The sequence below is a fragment of the Molothrus aeneus genome, unplaced genomic scaffold (genome assembly GCF_037042795.1).
Source record: "Molothrus aeneus isolate 106 unplaced genomic scaffold, BPBGC_Maene_1.0 scaffold_43, whole genome shotgun sequence".
Classification (NCBI taxonomy): Eukaryota; Metazoa; Chordata; class Aves; order Passeriformes; family Icteridae; genus Molothrus; species Molothrus aeneus.
In genome coordinates, this window is record NW_027099100.1 from 493,172 (window position 1) to 504,796 (window position 11,625).

Consider the following 11,625-nt stretch of genomic DNA (forward strand, 5'->3'; position numbering starts at 1 on the left):
CCTCACGTCACTTCCGGGGCGTCGCGGCGCGTCCCCTCGACCTCGGCGATGGCGGCGCTGCGGGGCCTGCGGGGCCTCCCGGGGCTGCGGCTGCTCCCGGGCCCGGCGCGGCCCGGCCCGGCTCCCCCCCGCGCGCTGCTGCGGCCCGACCGCGGCCCCGCACACGGCCCCAGCACGGTGAGTGCGGCCCCGCCAAGGTCACGGCCCCGCTGAGGGCACCGCGCGGCCTCGGGGCCTGGAGCTGCCCTGCCCGGGGCTCACCGCGGCTGCCTGGGGGCTCTCGGTGCCTGCCCCGGTGTGCCCGGTGCTTCCGAGCCCTGCACGGTGCTCCCGGTTCCGCTCCCGGCCCCTCCCGGTTCCCGGTGTCCGCGGTTCCACCCCCGGCCCCTCTGGGTTCCCGGTGCTCCTCGGTGCCTGCCCCAGTGTGCCCGAGCCCCCCCATGGTGCCCCCGGTTCCCGGTGCCCCCGGTTCCACTCCCGGCCCCTCTGGATTCCCGGTGCCCCCCGTTCCATTCCCGGCCCCTCCCGGTTCCCGGTGCTCCCCGGGGCTTCCTGGAGACTGTCAGGGCTTGCCCCGGTGTGCCCGGTGCTTCCGAGCCCTGCACGGTGCTCCCGGTTCCGCTCCCGGCCCCTCCCGGTTCCCGATGCTCATCGGCCCTGCCTGGGGGCTGTCGGTGCTTGCCCCGGTGTGCCCGGTGCTTCCGAGCCCTTCCCGGTTCCCGGTGCCCCCGGTTCTCCCGTTCCCCGCGGTGTCCCCGGCAGCTGTCCCCGCATGGTGCCCGGTGTCCCCGGTGCCTCCCAGCGTGCCCGCGGTGCCCTCTGCCCGCCCTTCGCGCTGCTCCCGCTAATTCCGGTATCCCCGCTATTCCTGCTCTCGGTAATTCCGGTATCCCCGCTATCCCCGCTCCTGGGAATTCCCGTATCCCCGCTGTTCCCGGTATTCCCGCTGTTCCCGTTCCCGGTAATTCCGCTATTCCCGTTGTTCCCGCTATTCCCGGTATTCCCGCTGTTCCCGGTATTCCCGCTGTCCCCAGGACCCCCCCATTGCTTTTGTCCCCCCCGAGCCTTGGGGTCCCTGGAGCCCCTGTCCCCACCCCGGTGTCACTGTTCCCCCCCCCCACGTGTCCGTGTCCCCACCCCCGTGTCCCCCCAGGTGTCCCTCACCTGTCCCTGTGTCCCCCCAGGTGTCCCTGTGTCCCCCCAGGTGTCCCTTACCTGTCCCTGTCCCCCCCCCAGGTGTCCCTCACCTGTCCCTGTGTCCCCCCAGGTGTCCCTGTCCCCCCCCCAGGTGTCCCTGTCCCCCGTTCCCAGGTGTCCCTCACCTGTCCCTGTCCCCCGTTCCCAGGTGTCCCTCACCTGTCCCCGTGTCCCCCCAGGTGTCCCTCACCTGTCCCTGTGTCCCCCCAGGTGTCCCTGTCCCCCGTTCCCAGGTGTCCCTCACCTGTCCCTGTGTCCCCCCAGGTGTCCCCGTGTCCCCCCCAGGTGTCCCTCACCTGTCCCTGTCCCCCCCAGGTGTCCCCATGTCCCCCCAGGTGTCCCTCACCTGTCCCTGTCCCCCCCAGGTGTCCCTGTGTCCCCCCCCAGGTGTCCCTCACCTGTCCCTGTCCCCCCCCCAGGTGTCCCTCACCTGTCCCTGTGTCCCCCCAGGTGTCCCTGTCCCCCCCCAGGTGTCCCTCACCTGTCCCTGTCCCCCCAGGTGTCGCTGTCGTCGTTCCCGGGCCGTCCCCGTTCCCGGTGGTCCCTGGCCGTGCTGGGGGCGCTGGCAGGGGGGGGGTCCCTGGCCGTGGCCCTGTCCCTGTCCCTCGGGGGGGGCCCCGTGAGCGCGGGGGAGCTGGAGCTGCACCCCCCGGGCCTGCCCTGGAGCCACGGCGGCTTCCTGTCAGCCCTGGACCACGCCAGGTACGGGAAATGGGGGAAAATGGGGAAAAATGGGGAAATTGGGGAGTCCTGGGGGTCCCTGTCAGCCCTGGACCACGCCAGGTACAGGAAATGGGGAAAAATGGGGAAAAATGGGGAAATTGGGGGGTCCTGGGGGTCCCTGTCAGCCCTGGACCACGCCAGGTACGGGAAATGGGGAAAAATGGGGAAAAATGGGGAAATTGGGGGGTTTGGGGGTCCCTGTCAGCCCTGGACCACGCCAGGTACGGGAAATGGGGAAAAATGGGGGAAAATGGGGAAATTGGGGGGTCCTGGGGGTCCCTGTCAGCCCTGGACCACGCCAGGTGAGGGAAATGGGGAAAAATGGGGAAAAATGGGGAAATTGGGGGGTCCTGGGGGTCCCTGTCAGCCCTGGACCACGCCAGGTACGGGAAATGGGGAAAAATGGGGGAAAATGGGGAAATTGGGGGGTCCTGGGGGTCCCTGTCAGCCCTGGACCACGTCAGGTATGGGAAAAATGGGGGAAAATGGGGAAATTGGGGGGTTTGGGGGTCCCTGTCAGCCCTGGACCATGCCAGGTGAGGGAAACTGGGGAAAAATGGGGGTCCTGGGGGGGTCTGGGGGGTCCCTGTCTGCTCTGGACCATGCCAGGTATGGGAAATTGGGAAAAATGGGGAAAAATGGGGAAAAATGGGGGGTCCTGGGGGTCCCTGTCTGCTCTGGACCATGCCAGGTATGAGGGAAAATGGGACAAATGGGGAAATTGGGGGGTCCTGGGGGGGTTTGGGGGGTCCTGGGGTCGAGTTTGGGGGTTCCTGTCTTCGTTGGACCATGCCAGGTATGGGAAATGGGGAAATTGGGGGGTCCTGGGCGGGTTTGGGGGTCCCTGTCTGCCCTGGACCACGCCAGGTATGGGAAATGGGGAAAAATTGGAAAAATGGGGGGTCCTGGGGGGGTTTGGGGTCTCTGGGGGGATTTGGGGTCTCTGGGGGGATTTGGGGTCTCTGGGGGGATTTGGGGTCCCTGGGGCACAGCAGGTAATGGGGGCTGTGGGGATTTGGGGTCTCTACAGGGATTTGAGGTCTCTGGGGAGATTTGGGGTCTCTGTGGGGGATTTGGGGTCCATGGGGATATTTGGGGTCTCTGTGGGGATTTGGGGTCCCTGGGGCACAGCAGGTAATGGGGGCTGTGGGGATTTGGGGTCTCTACAGGGATTTGAGGTCTCTGGGGAGATTTGGGGTCTCTGTGGGCATTTGGGGTCCCTGGGGGGATTTGGGGTCCCTGGGGATATTTGGGGTCTCTACGGGGATTTGGGGTCCCTGGGATGCAGCAGGTAATGGGGGCTGTGGGGATTTGGGGTCCCTGGGGGGATTTGGGGTCTCTATGGGGATTTGGGGTCCCTGGGATGCAGCAGGTAATGGGGGCTGTGGGCATTTGGGGTCTCTGTGGGGGATTTGGGGTCCCTGGGGATATTTGGGGTCTCTACGGGGATTTCGGGTCCCTGGGGCGCAGCAGGTAATGGGGGCTGTGGGGATTTGGGGTCCCTGGGGGGATTTGGGGTCCCTGGGGGGATTTGGGGTCTCTGGGGGGATTTGGGGTCCCTGGGGCACAGCAGGTAATGGGGGCTGTGGGGATTTGGGGTCCCTGGGGGGATTTGGGGTCGCTGGGGGATCCCTGGAGGGTCTGAGCCCCTGTCCCCTCAGTGTGCATGGGGGTGGTTCCGGGTGTGTTTTGGGGTCATTTTGGGGCTTTTGGGGTCTGTAACCCCACTGTGTCCCCATGGTGTCCACGGGGGGTTCCAGGTGTGTTTGAGGTGATTTCGGGGTTTTTGGGGTCTCTGAGCCCCCTCATTCATCCCAGTGTGCACAGGAGGTTCCAGGTGTGTTTGGGGTGATTTTGGGGTCTGTAACCCCTCCTGTCCCCCCAGTATCCACAGGGGGTTCCAGGTGTACCGCCAGGTGTGTTTAGGGTTGTTTTGGGGTGATTTTGGGGTGATTTTGGGGTGATTTTGGGGTCCATTTGTCCCGCAGTGTCCGCAGGGGGTTCCAGGTGTACCGCCAGGTGTGTTTGGGGTTGTTTTGGGGTGATTTTGGGGTGATTTTGGTGTCCGTCTGTCCCGCAGTGTCCGCAGGGGGTTCCAGGTGTACCGCCAGGTGTGTTTGGGGTGATTTTGGGGTGATTTTGGGGTGATTTTGGGGTGATTTTGGTGTCCGTCTGTCCCGCAGTGTCCGCAGGGGGTTCCAGGTGTACCGCCAGGTGTGCTCTGCCTGTCACTCCATGGAGTATTTGGCTTTCCGGAACCTCATCGGCGTCACCCACACCGAGGCCGAGGCCAAGGCGCTGGCGGAGGAGGTGACACCGGGACCCCTGTGCCACCCCCAGTGTCCCTGTGCTGCTGTCCCCAATGTCCCAGTGTCCCTGTGCTGCCACCTGCAGCGTCCCACTGTCCCTGTCCTGCTGTCCCCGGTGTCCCTTTGCTGCCGCCCCTGCTGTCCCCACTGTCCCTGTCCTGCTGTCCCCAATGTCCCAGTGTCCCTGTCCCCAATGTCCCAGTGTCCCTGTCCTGCTGTCCCCGGTGTCCCTTTGCTGCCGCCCCTGCTGTCCCCACTGTCCCTGTCCTACTGTCCCCAATGTCCCAGTGTCCCTGTCCTACCATCCCCAGTGTCCCTGTCCTGCTCTCCTCAGTGTCCCTCACCCTGTCCCCAGTGTCCCTGTCCTGCTGTCCCCAGAGTCCCCCTGCCCTGTCCCCGTGTCCCCCTGCCCTGCTGTCCCCACTGTCCCAGTGTCCCTGTGCTGCCACCCCTGCTGTGCCACTCTCCATGTCCTGCTGGCTCTATCCCAGTGTCCCAGTGTCCCCCTGTCCCTGCCCTGCCATCGCCAGTGTCCCCACCCTGCTGTCCCTGATGTGTCATTGTCACCGTCCTGCCGCCCCTGCTGTCCTGCTGGCTCCGTCCCAGTGTCCCCAGCTGTCCCTGGTGTCCCCACCCCCTGTCTCAGATGTCCCCATGTCCCTGTCCTGCTGTGTCCTGGTGCCCCTGTGCTGCCACCTCTGTGGTCCCCAGCACCGTGGCACTGCTGTCACTGTCCCTGTCCTGCCAGCCCTGATGTCCCCCTGTCCCTGTCCCACCATTCCCAGTGTCCCACCTCCGTGTCCCCATGCCACTGTGCTGCTGCTCCTGGTGTCCCCGTGGCCCTGTCCTGCCACCCCTGCTGTCCCCCTGTCCCCGTGCTGCCATCCCCAGTGTCCCCACCCTGCTGTCCCCAATATTCTGCTGTCCCTGTCCTGCCACCCCTGGTGTCCCCACCTTGCTGTCCCTGATGTGTCACTGTCCTGCTGTCCTTGGTGTCCTGCTGGCTCCACCCCAGTGTCCCCCTGTCCCTGTCCTGCCATTCCCTGTGCCCCTGTCTGGCTGTCCCCAGCTCACCTGTCCCAGTGTCTCACCTGTCTGTGTCTCACCTGTCACAGGCGGAGGTGCAGGACAGCCCTGATGAGAACGGGGAGATGTTCATGGGGGCCCTGCTGTCCCTGTCCCTGCTGTCCCTGTCCTCATCTCTCACCTGTGTCTCACCTGTCTGTGTCTCACCTGTCCCAGGTGGAGGTTCAGGACGGCCCCGATGAGAACGGGGAGATGTTCATGGGGGCCCTGCTGTCCCTGTCCCTGTGTGTCACCTGTCCCAGTGTCTCACCTGTCCCTGTGTGTCACCTGTCACAGGTGGAGGTTCAGGACGGCCCCGATGAGAACGGGGAGATGTTCATGGGGACCCTGCTGTCTCTGTCCCTGCTGTCCCTGTCCCTGTGTCCCTGCTGTCCCAGTCTCTCACCTGTCCCTGTGTGTCACCTGTCCCTGTGTGTCACCTGTCCCAGTCTCTCACCTGTCCCTGTGTCTCACCTGTCCCAGTGTCTCACCTGTCCCAGTCTCTCACCTGTCCCAGTGTCTCACCTGTCCCTGTGTGTCACCTGTCCCTGCAGGTGGAGTTTCAGGACGGCCCCGATGAGAACGGGGAGATGTTCATGGGGGCCCTGCTGCCCCTGTCCCTGCTGTCCCTGTCCCAGTGTCTCACCTGTCCCAGTGTCTCACCTGTCCCAGTGTCTCACCTGTACCTGTGTCTCACCTGTCCCAGTGTCTCACCTGTCCCTGTGTCTCACCTGTCCCAGTCTCTCACCTGTACCTGTGTGTCACCTGTCCCAGTGTCTCACCTGTCCCTGTGTCTCACCTGTCCCTGTGTCTCACCTGTCCCAGTCTCTCACCTGTCCCTGTGTGTCACCTGTCCCAGTGTCTCACCTGTCCCTGTGTGTCACCTGTCTGTGTCTCACCTGTCACAGGTGGAGGTTCAGGACGGCCCCGATGAGAACGGGGAGATGTTCATGGGGGCCCTGCTGTCCCTGTCCCTGCTGTCCCTGCTGTCCCAGTCTCTCACCTGTCCCTGTGTCTCACCTGTCACAGGTGGAGGTTCAGGACGGCCCCAATGAGAACGAGGAGATGTTCATGGGGGCCCTGCTGTCCCAGTGTCTCACCTGTCCCTGTGTCTCACCTGTCCCAGTCTCTCACCTGTCCCTGTGTCTCACCTGTCCCAGTCTCTCACCTGTCCCTGTGTCTCACCTGTCCCAGTCTCTCACCTGTCCCTGTGTCTCACCTGTCCCAGTCTCTCACCTGTCCCTGTGTCTCACCTGTCCCAGTGTCTCACCTGTCCCTGTGTGTCACCTGTCCCTGCAGGTGGAGGTTCAGGACGGCCCCGATGAGAACGGGGAGATGTTCATGCGTCCCGGGAAGATCTCGGATCATTTCCCCAAGCCCTACCCCAACGCCGAGGCTGCGCGGGCGGCCAACAACGGGGCCCTGCCCCCCGACCTCAGCTACATCGTCAATGCCAGGTGAGGGGGACTGGGGGGATTTGGGGGGATTTGGGGGGATTTGGGGGTCCTGGGGTCACCCCAACAACGGGGCCCTGCCCCCCGACCTCAGCTACATCGTCAATGCCAGGTGAGGGGGCTTTGGGGGGATTTGGGGGGATTTGGGGGGATTTGGGGGGATTTGGGGGGATTTGGGGGTCCTGGGGTCACCCCCACAATGGGGCCCTGCCCCCCAACCTCAGGTACGTGGTCAGTGCCAGGGGAGGGGGATTGGGGGGATTTGGGGTCACTCCACAATGCATTGACCCCACTGACCCCATTGATCCCATTGATCCCGTTATTGATCCCGTTATTGATCCGTTATTGGTCTGTTACTGATCCCATTAATCCTTCAGGCACAGGGGTGAGGATTACGTGTTCTCTGACCCCATTATTGATCCATTATTGATCTGTTATTGATCAGTTATTGATTCATTAACCCTTCAGGCACAGGGCTGAGGATCACGTGTTCCCTGACCCCATTATTGATCCATTATTGATCTGTTATTGATCAGTTATTGATTCATTAACCCTTCAGGCACAGGGGTGAGGATCACGTGTTCTCTGACCCCATTATTGATCCCATTATTGATCTGTTATTGATCGTTATTGATCCCTTCAGGCACAGGGGTGAGGATTATGTGTTCTCTGACCCCTTTGATCCCATTATTGATCCATTATTGGTTCTTCCAGGCATGGGGGTGAGGACTATGTGTTCGCCCTGCTCACGGGCACTGTGGCCCCATTATTGATCCGTTATTGATCCGTTATTGATCCATTATTGATCCATTATTGATCTGTAATTAACCCTTCAGGCACAGGGGTGAGGATTACGTATTCTCTGACCCCTTTGATCCCATTATTGATCCATTATTGATCCATTATTGATCTGTAATTAACCCTTTAGGCACGGGGGTGAGGACTATGTGTTCACCCTGCTCACGGGCACTGTGGCCCCATTATTGATCCGTTATTGATCCGTTATTGATCTGTTATTGATCCGTTATTGATCCATTATTGATCTGTAATTAACCCTTCAGGCACAGGGGTGAGGATTACGTATTCTCTGACCCCTTTGATCCCATTATTGATCCATTATTGATCCATTATTGATCTGTAATTAACCCTTTAGGCACGGGGGTGAGGACTATGTGTTCGCCCTGCTCACGGGCACTGTGGCCCCATTATTGATCCGTTATTGATCCGTTATTGATCTGTTATTGATCCGTTATTGATCTCTAATTAACTCCTCAGGCACAGGGGTGAGGACTATGTGTTCGCCCTGCTCACGGGGTACTGTGGCCCCATTATTGATCCATCATTGATCCGTTATTGATCCGTTATTGATCCGTTATTGATCCGTTATTGATCCGTCATTGATCCGTTATTGATCCGTTATTGATCTGTAATTAACCCTTTAGGCACGGGGGTGAGGACTATGTGTTCGCCCTGCTCACGGGCACTGTGGCCCCATTATTGATCCGTTATTGATCCGTTATTGATCCGTTATTGATCTCTAATTAACTCCTCAGGCACGGGGGTGAGGATTACGTATTCTCTGACGCCTTTGATCCCATTATTGATCCGTTATTGGTCTCTAATTAACTCCTCAGGCACGGGGGCGAGGATTACGTGTTCGCCCTGCTCACGGGGTACTGTGACGCCCCCGCTGGGGTCTCTCTGAGGGAGGGGCTCCATTACAACCCCTACTTCCCTGGCCAGGCCATCGGCATGGCCCCCCCCATCTACGACGAGGTGCTGGAGTACGAGGACGGTACGGGGGGCTGGGGGGGCTTACAGGGGCCTTGGGGGTCCTGGGGGGAGGGCCTGGAGGGGTCTGAGGGGAGGCTGAGGCTCCTGGGGGGTCCCGGGGGGGCTCTGCAGGGGAGTTCTGGGGGATTTCGGGGGGTCCTGCTGGGGTTGGGAGGGGATTGGGGGGCTGGGGGTGCCCTGGGGGGGTTTGAGGAGGTCCCTGGGGGCTTTGACCACACCGGGTACTGGGGTGGTCCTGGGGTCTGGGAGTCCCAGTGGGATCTGGGGGGTCCCAGTGGCTCTGTGGGGTTCAGAGGCTCTCACTGGTATCCGTGGGGTTCCTGGGGGTCTCGGGGGTCCCAGTGGGGCCTCACTCCTCCCGCGCCCCCAGGGACCCCGGCCACCATGTCCCAGATTGCCAAGGACGTTTGCACCTTCCTGCGCTGGGCGGCTGAGCCCGAGCACGACCACCGCAAAAAGATGGGGCTCAAGGTGGGGCTGGGGGCTCACGGTGGGGCTGGGGGCTCACGGTGGGGCTGGGGGCTCACGGTGGGGCTGGGGGGCCTCACGGTGGGGCCTGGGAGGGCTCAAGGTGGGGCTGGGGGGGGCTCAAGGTGGGGCTGGGGGCTCACGGTGGGGCTGGGGGCTCACGGTGGGGCTGGGGGGGGCTGGGGGCTCAGGGTGGGGCTGGGGGGGCTCAGGGTGGGGCTGGGGGGGGCTCAAGGTGGGGCTGGGGGCTCAAGGTGGGGCTGGGGGGGGCTCACGGTGGGGCTGGGGGCTCACGGTGGGGCTGGGGGCTCAGGAGGGGCTTGGGGGATGCTTGGGGGGCTCAGGGTGGGGCTTGGGGCTTCGGGGGGGCTGGGGGCTGGTGGAGGGCTGAGGGTGGGGCTGGGGGCTCAAGGTGGGGCTGGGGGCTTCATGGGGGTCTCAGGCTGGCTTGGGGGACTCAGGGGTGCTCAGGACCCCCCCTGACCCCGCTGTCCCCCCCAGCTGCTGCTGATCTCGGGGCTGCTCACGCCCCTGCTGTACTACATGAAGCGACACAAGTGGGCGGTGCTCAAGAGCAGGAAGATGGTTTATCGGCCCCCCAAGTAGGGCCTGACCCCAAAATCGGCCCTGGGGGGGCCCCCCGAGCCCCCGCGCCCCCCCACGGCAGGGGGGAGCCCCCCCAGGAGGGGCATTGGGGGGTCCCCACCCCCCCTCGTGTTCGAGCCCGGCCTCGGCCCCCGCGGGGCTGCAGGGGGGGAATAAAGGCTGGGGTTCCACAGAACAGAAACACGAGCGGGGCTCAGTCCGTCCGTCTGTCCTGGGGCCAGTCTGTCCCGGCTGTGGGGCTGGGGCTGTCCTGGGTCTGTCCCTGATATGGGGCTGGGGCTGGGGTGGGCGTGTCTGTGGTGTGGGGCTGGGTCTGTCCTTGGTGTGGGGCTGTGTTTGTCTGGGGTGTGGGTCCAGCCGTGCCCAGGCTGTGCCCAGGCCGTGCCAATGCTGTGGGTCAGTCTGTGGGTCAGTCTGTCTGTGGGTCAGACCATGGGTCAGTCTGTCTGTGGGTCAGTCTGTGGGTCAGTCAGTGTGTGGGTCAGACCGTGGGTCAGTCTGTGGGTCAGTCTGTGGGTCAGACCATGGGTCAGTCTGTGGGTCAGTCTGTGGGTCAGTCTGTCTATGGGTCAGTCTGTGGGTCAGTCTGTGGGTCAGACCATGGGTCAGTCTGTGGGTCAGTCAGTCTGTGGGTCAGTCTGTGGGTCAGACCATGGGTCAGTCTGTGGGTCAGTCTATGGGTCAGACCATGGGTCAGTCTGTGGGTCAGACCATGGGTCAGTCTGTGGGTCAGTCTGTCTGTGGGTCAGTCTGTGGGTCAGTCTATGCGTCAGACCATGGGTCAGTCTGTGGGTCAGTCAGTCTGTGGGTCAGTCTGTCTGTGGGTCAGTCTATGGGTCAGACCATGGGTCAGTGTGTGGGTCAGACCGTGGGTCAGTCTGTGGGTCAGTCTGTTTGTGGGTCAGTCTGTGGGTCAGACCATGGGTCAGTCTGTGGGTCAGTCTGTCTGTGGGTCAGTCTGTGGGTCAGACCGTGGGTCAGTCTGTAGGTCAGTCTGTGGGTCAGACCATGGGTCAGTCTGTGGGTCAGTCTGTCTGTAGGTCAGTCTGTGGGTCAGTCTGTCTGTGGGTCAGTCTGTGGGTCAGTCTGTGGGTCAGTCTGTGGGTCAGACCATGGGTCAGTCTGTGGGTCAGTCTGTCTGTGGGTCAGTCTGTGGGTCAGTCTATGGGTCAGACCATGGGTCAGTCTGTGGGTCAGTCTGTGGGTCAGTCTGTCTGTGGGTCAGACCGTGGGTCAGACCATGGGTCAGTCTGTGGGTCAGTCTGTGGGTCAGACCGTGGGTCAGTCTGTGGGTCAGTCTGTGGGTCAGACCATGGGTCAGTCTGTGGGTCAATCTGTGGGTCAGACCGTGGGTCAGTCTGTGGGTCAGTCTGTGGTCAGACCATGGGTCAGTCTGTGGGTCAGTCTATGGGTCAGACCATGGGTCAGTCTGTGGGTCAGTCTGTGGGTCAGACCATGGGTCAGTCTGTGGGTCAGTCTGTCTGTGGGTCAGTCTGTGGGTCAGTCTGTGGGTCAGTCAGTCTGTGGGTCAGTCTGTCTGTGGGTCAGTCAGTCTGTGGGTCAGTCTGTGGGTCAGTCAGTCTGTGGGTCAGTCTGTGGGTCAGTCTGTGGGTCAGTCAGTCTGTGGGTCAGTCTGTGGGTCAGTCTGTGGGTCTGTCTGTGGGTCAGTCTGTGGGTCAGTCTGTGGGTCAGTCAGTCTGTGGGTCAGTCTGTCTGTGGGTCAGTCTGTGGGTCAGTCAGTCTATGGGTCAGTCTGTGGGTCAGTCTGTCTGTGGGTCAGTCTGTGGGTCAGTCTGTGGGTCAGTCAGTCTATGGGTCAGTCTGTGGGTCAGTCTGTCTGTGGGTCAGTCTGTGGGTCAGTCTGTGGGTCAGTCTGTCTGTGGGTCAGTCTATGGGTCAGTCTGTGGGTCAGTCTGTCTGTGGGTCAGTCTGTGGGTCAGTCTGTGGGTCAGTCTGTCTGTGGGTCAGTCTGTGGGTCAGTCTGTGGGTCAGTCAGTCTGTGGGTCAGT

At 62.3% G+C, this 11,625-nt stretch overlaps 1 protein-coding gene across 1 annotated transcript; it reads left to right on the plus strand.

Annotated features, from left to right (window-relative positions):
• Positions 1–33: 33 nt before the first annotated feature.
• On the plus strand, positions 34–9,802 carry CYC1 (cytochrome c1). The gene is made up of 7 exons (XM_066571328.1): positions 34–177; positions 1,697–1,899; positions 4,104–4,230; positions 6,594–6,751; positions 8,383–8,543; positions 8,913–9,013; positions 9,512–9,802. Exons 1-7 carry the CDS (start codon positions 49–51, stop codon positions 9,614–9,616), a joined length of 984 nt encoding a protein of 327 aa, XP_066427425.1. The 5' UTR covers positions 34–48; the 3' UTR covers positions 9,617–9,802.
• Positions 9,803–11,625: the final 1,823 nt, after the last annotated feature.

Excerpts from the sequence above, each read along its gene's own strand:
- CYC1 (XM_066571328.1), top strand. The coding sequence starts at position 49 with ATGGCGGCGCTGCGGGGCCTGCGGGGCCTCCCGGGGCTGCGGCTGCTC. Across the intron at positions 178-1,696 it reads CCGCACACGGCCCCAGCACG|GTGTCGCTGTCGTCGTTCCC; the intron begins GTGAGTGCGGCC and ends CTGTCCCCCCAG. Across the intron at positions 8,544-8,912 it reads GGTGCTGGAGTACGAGGACG|GGACCCCGGCCACCATGTCC; the intron begins GTACGGGGGGCT and ends CCGCGCCCCCAG.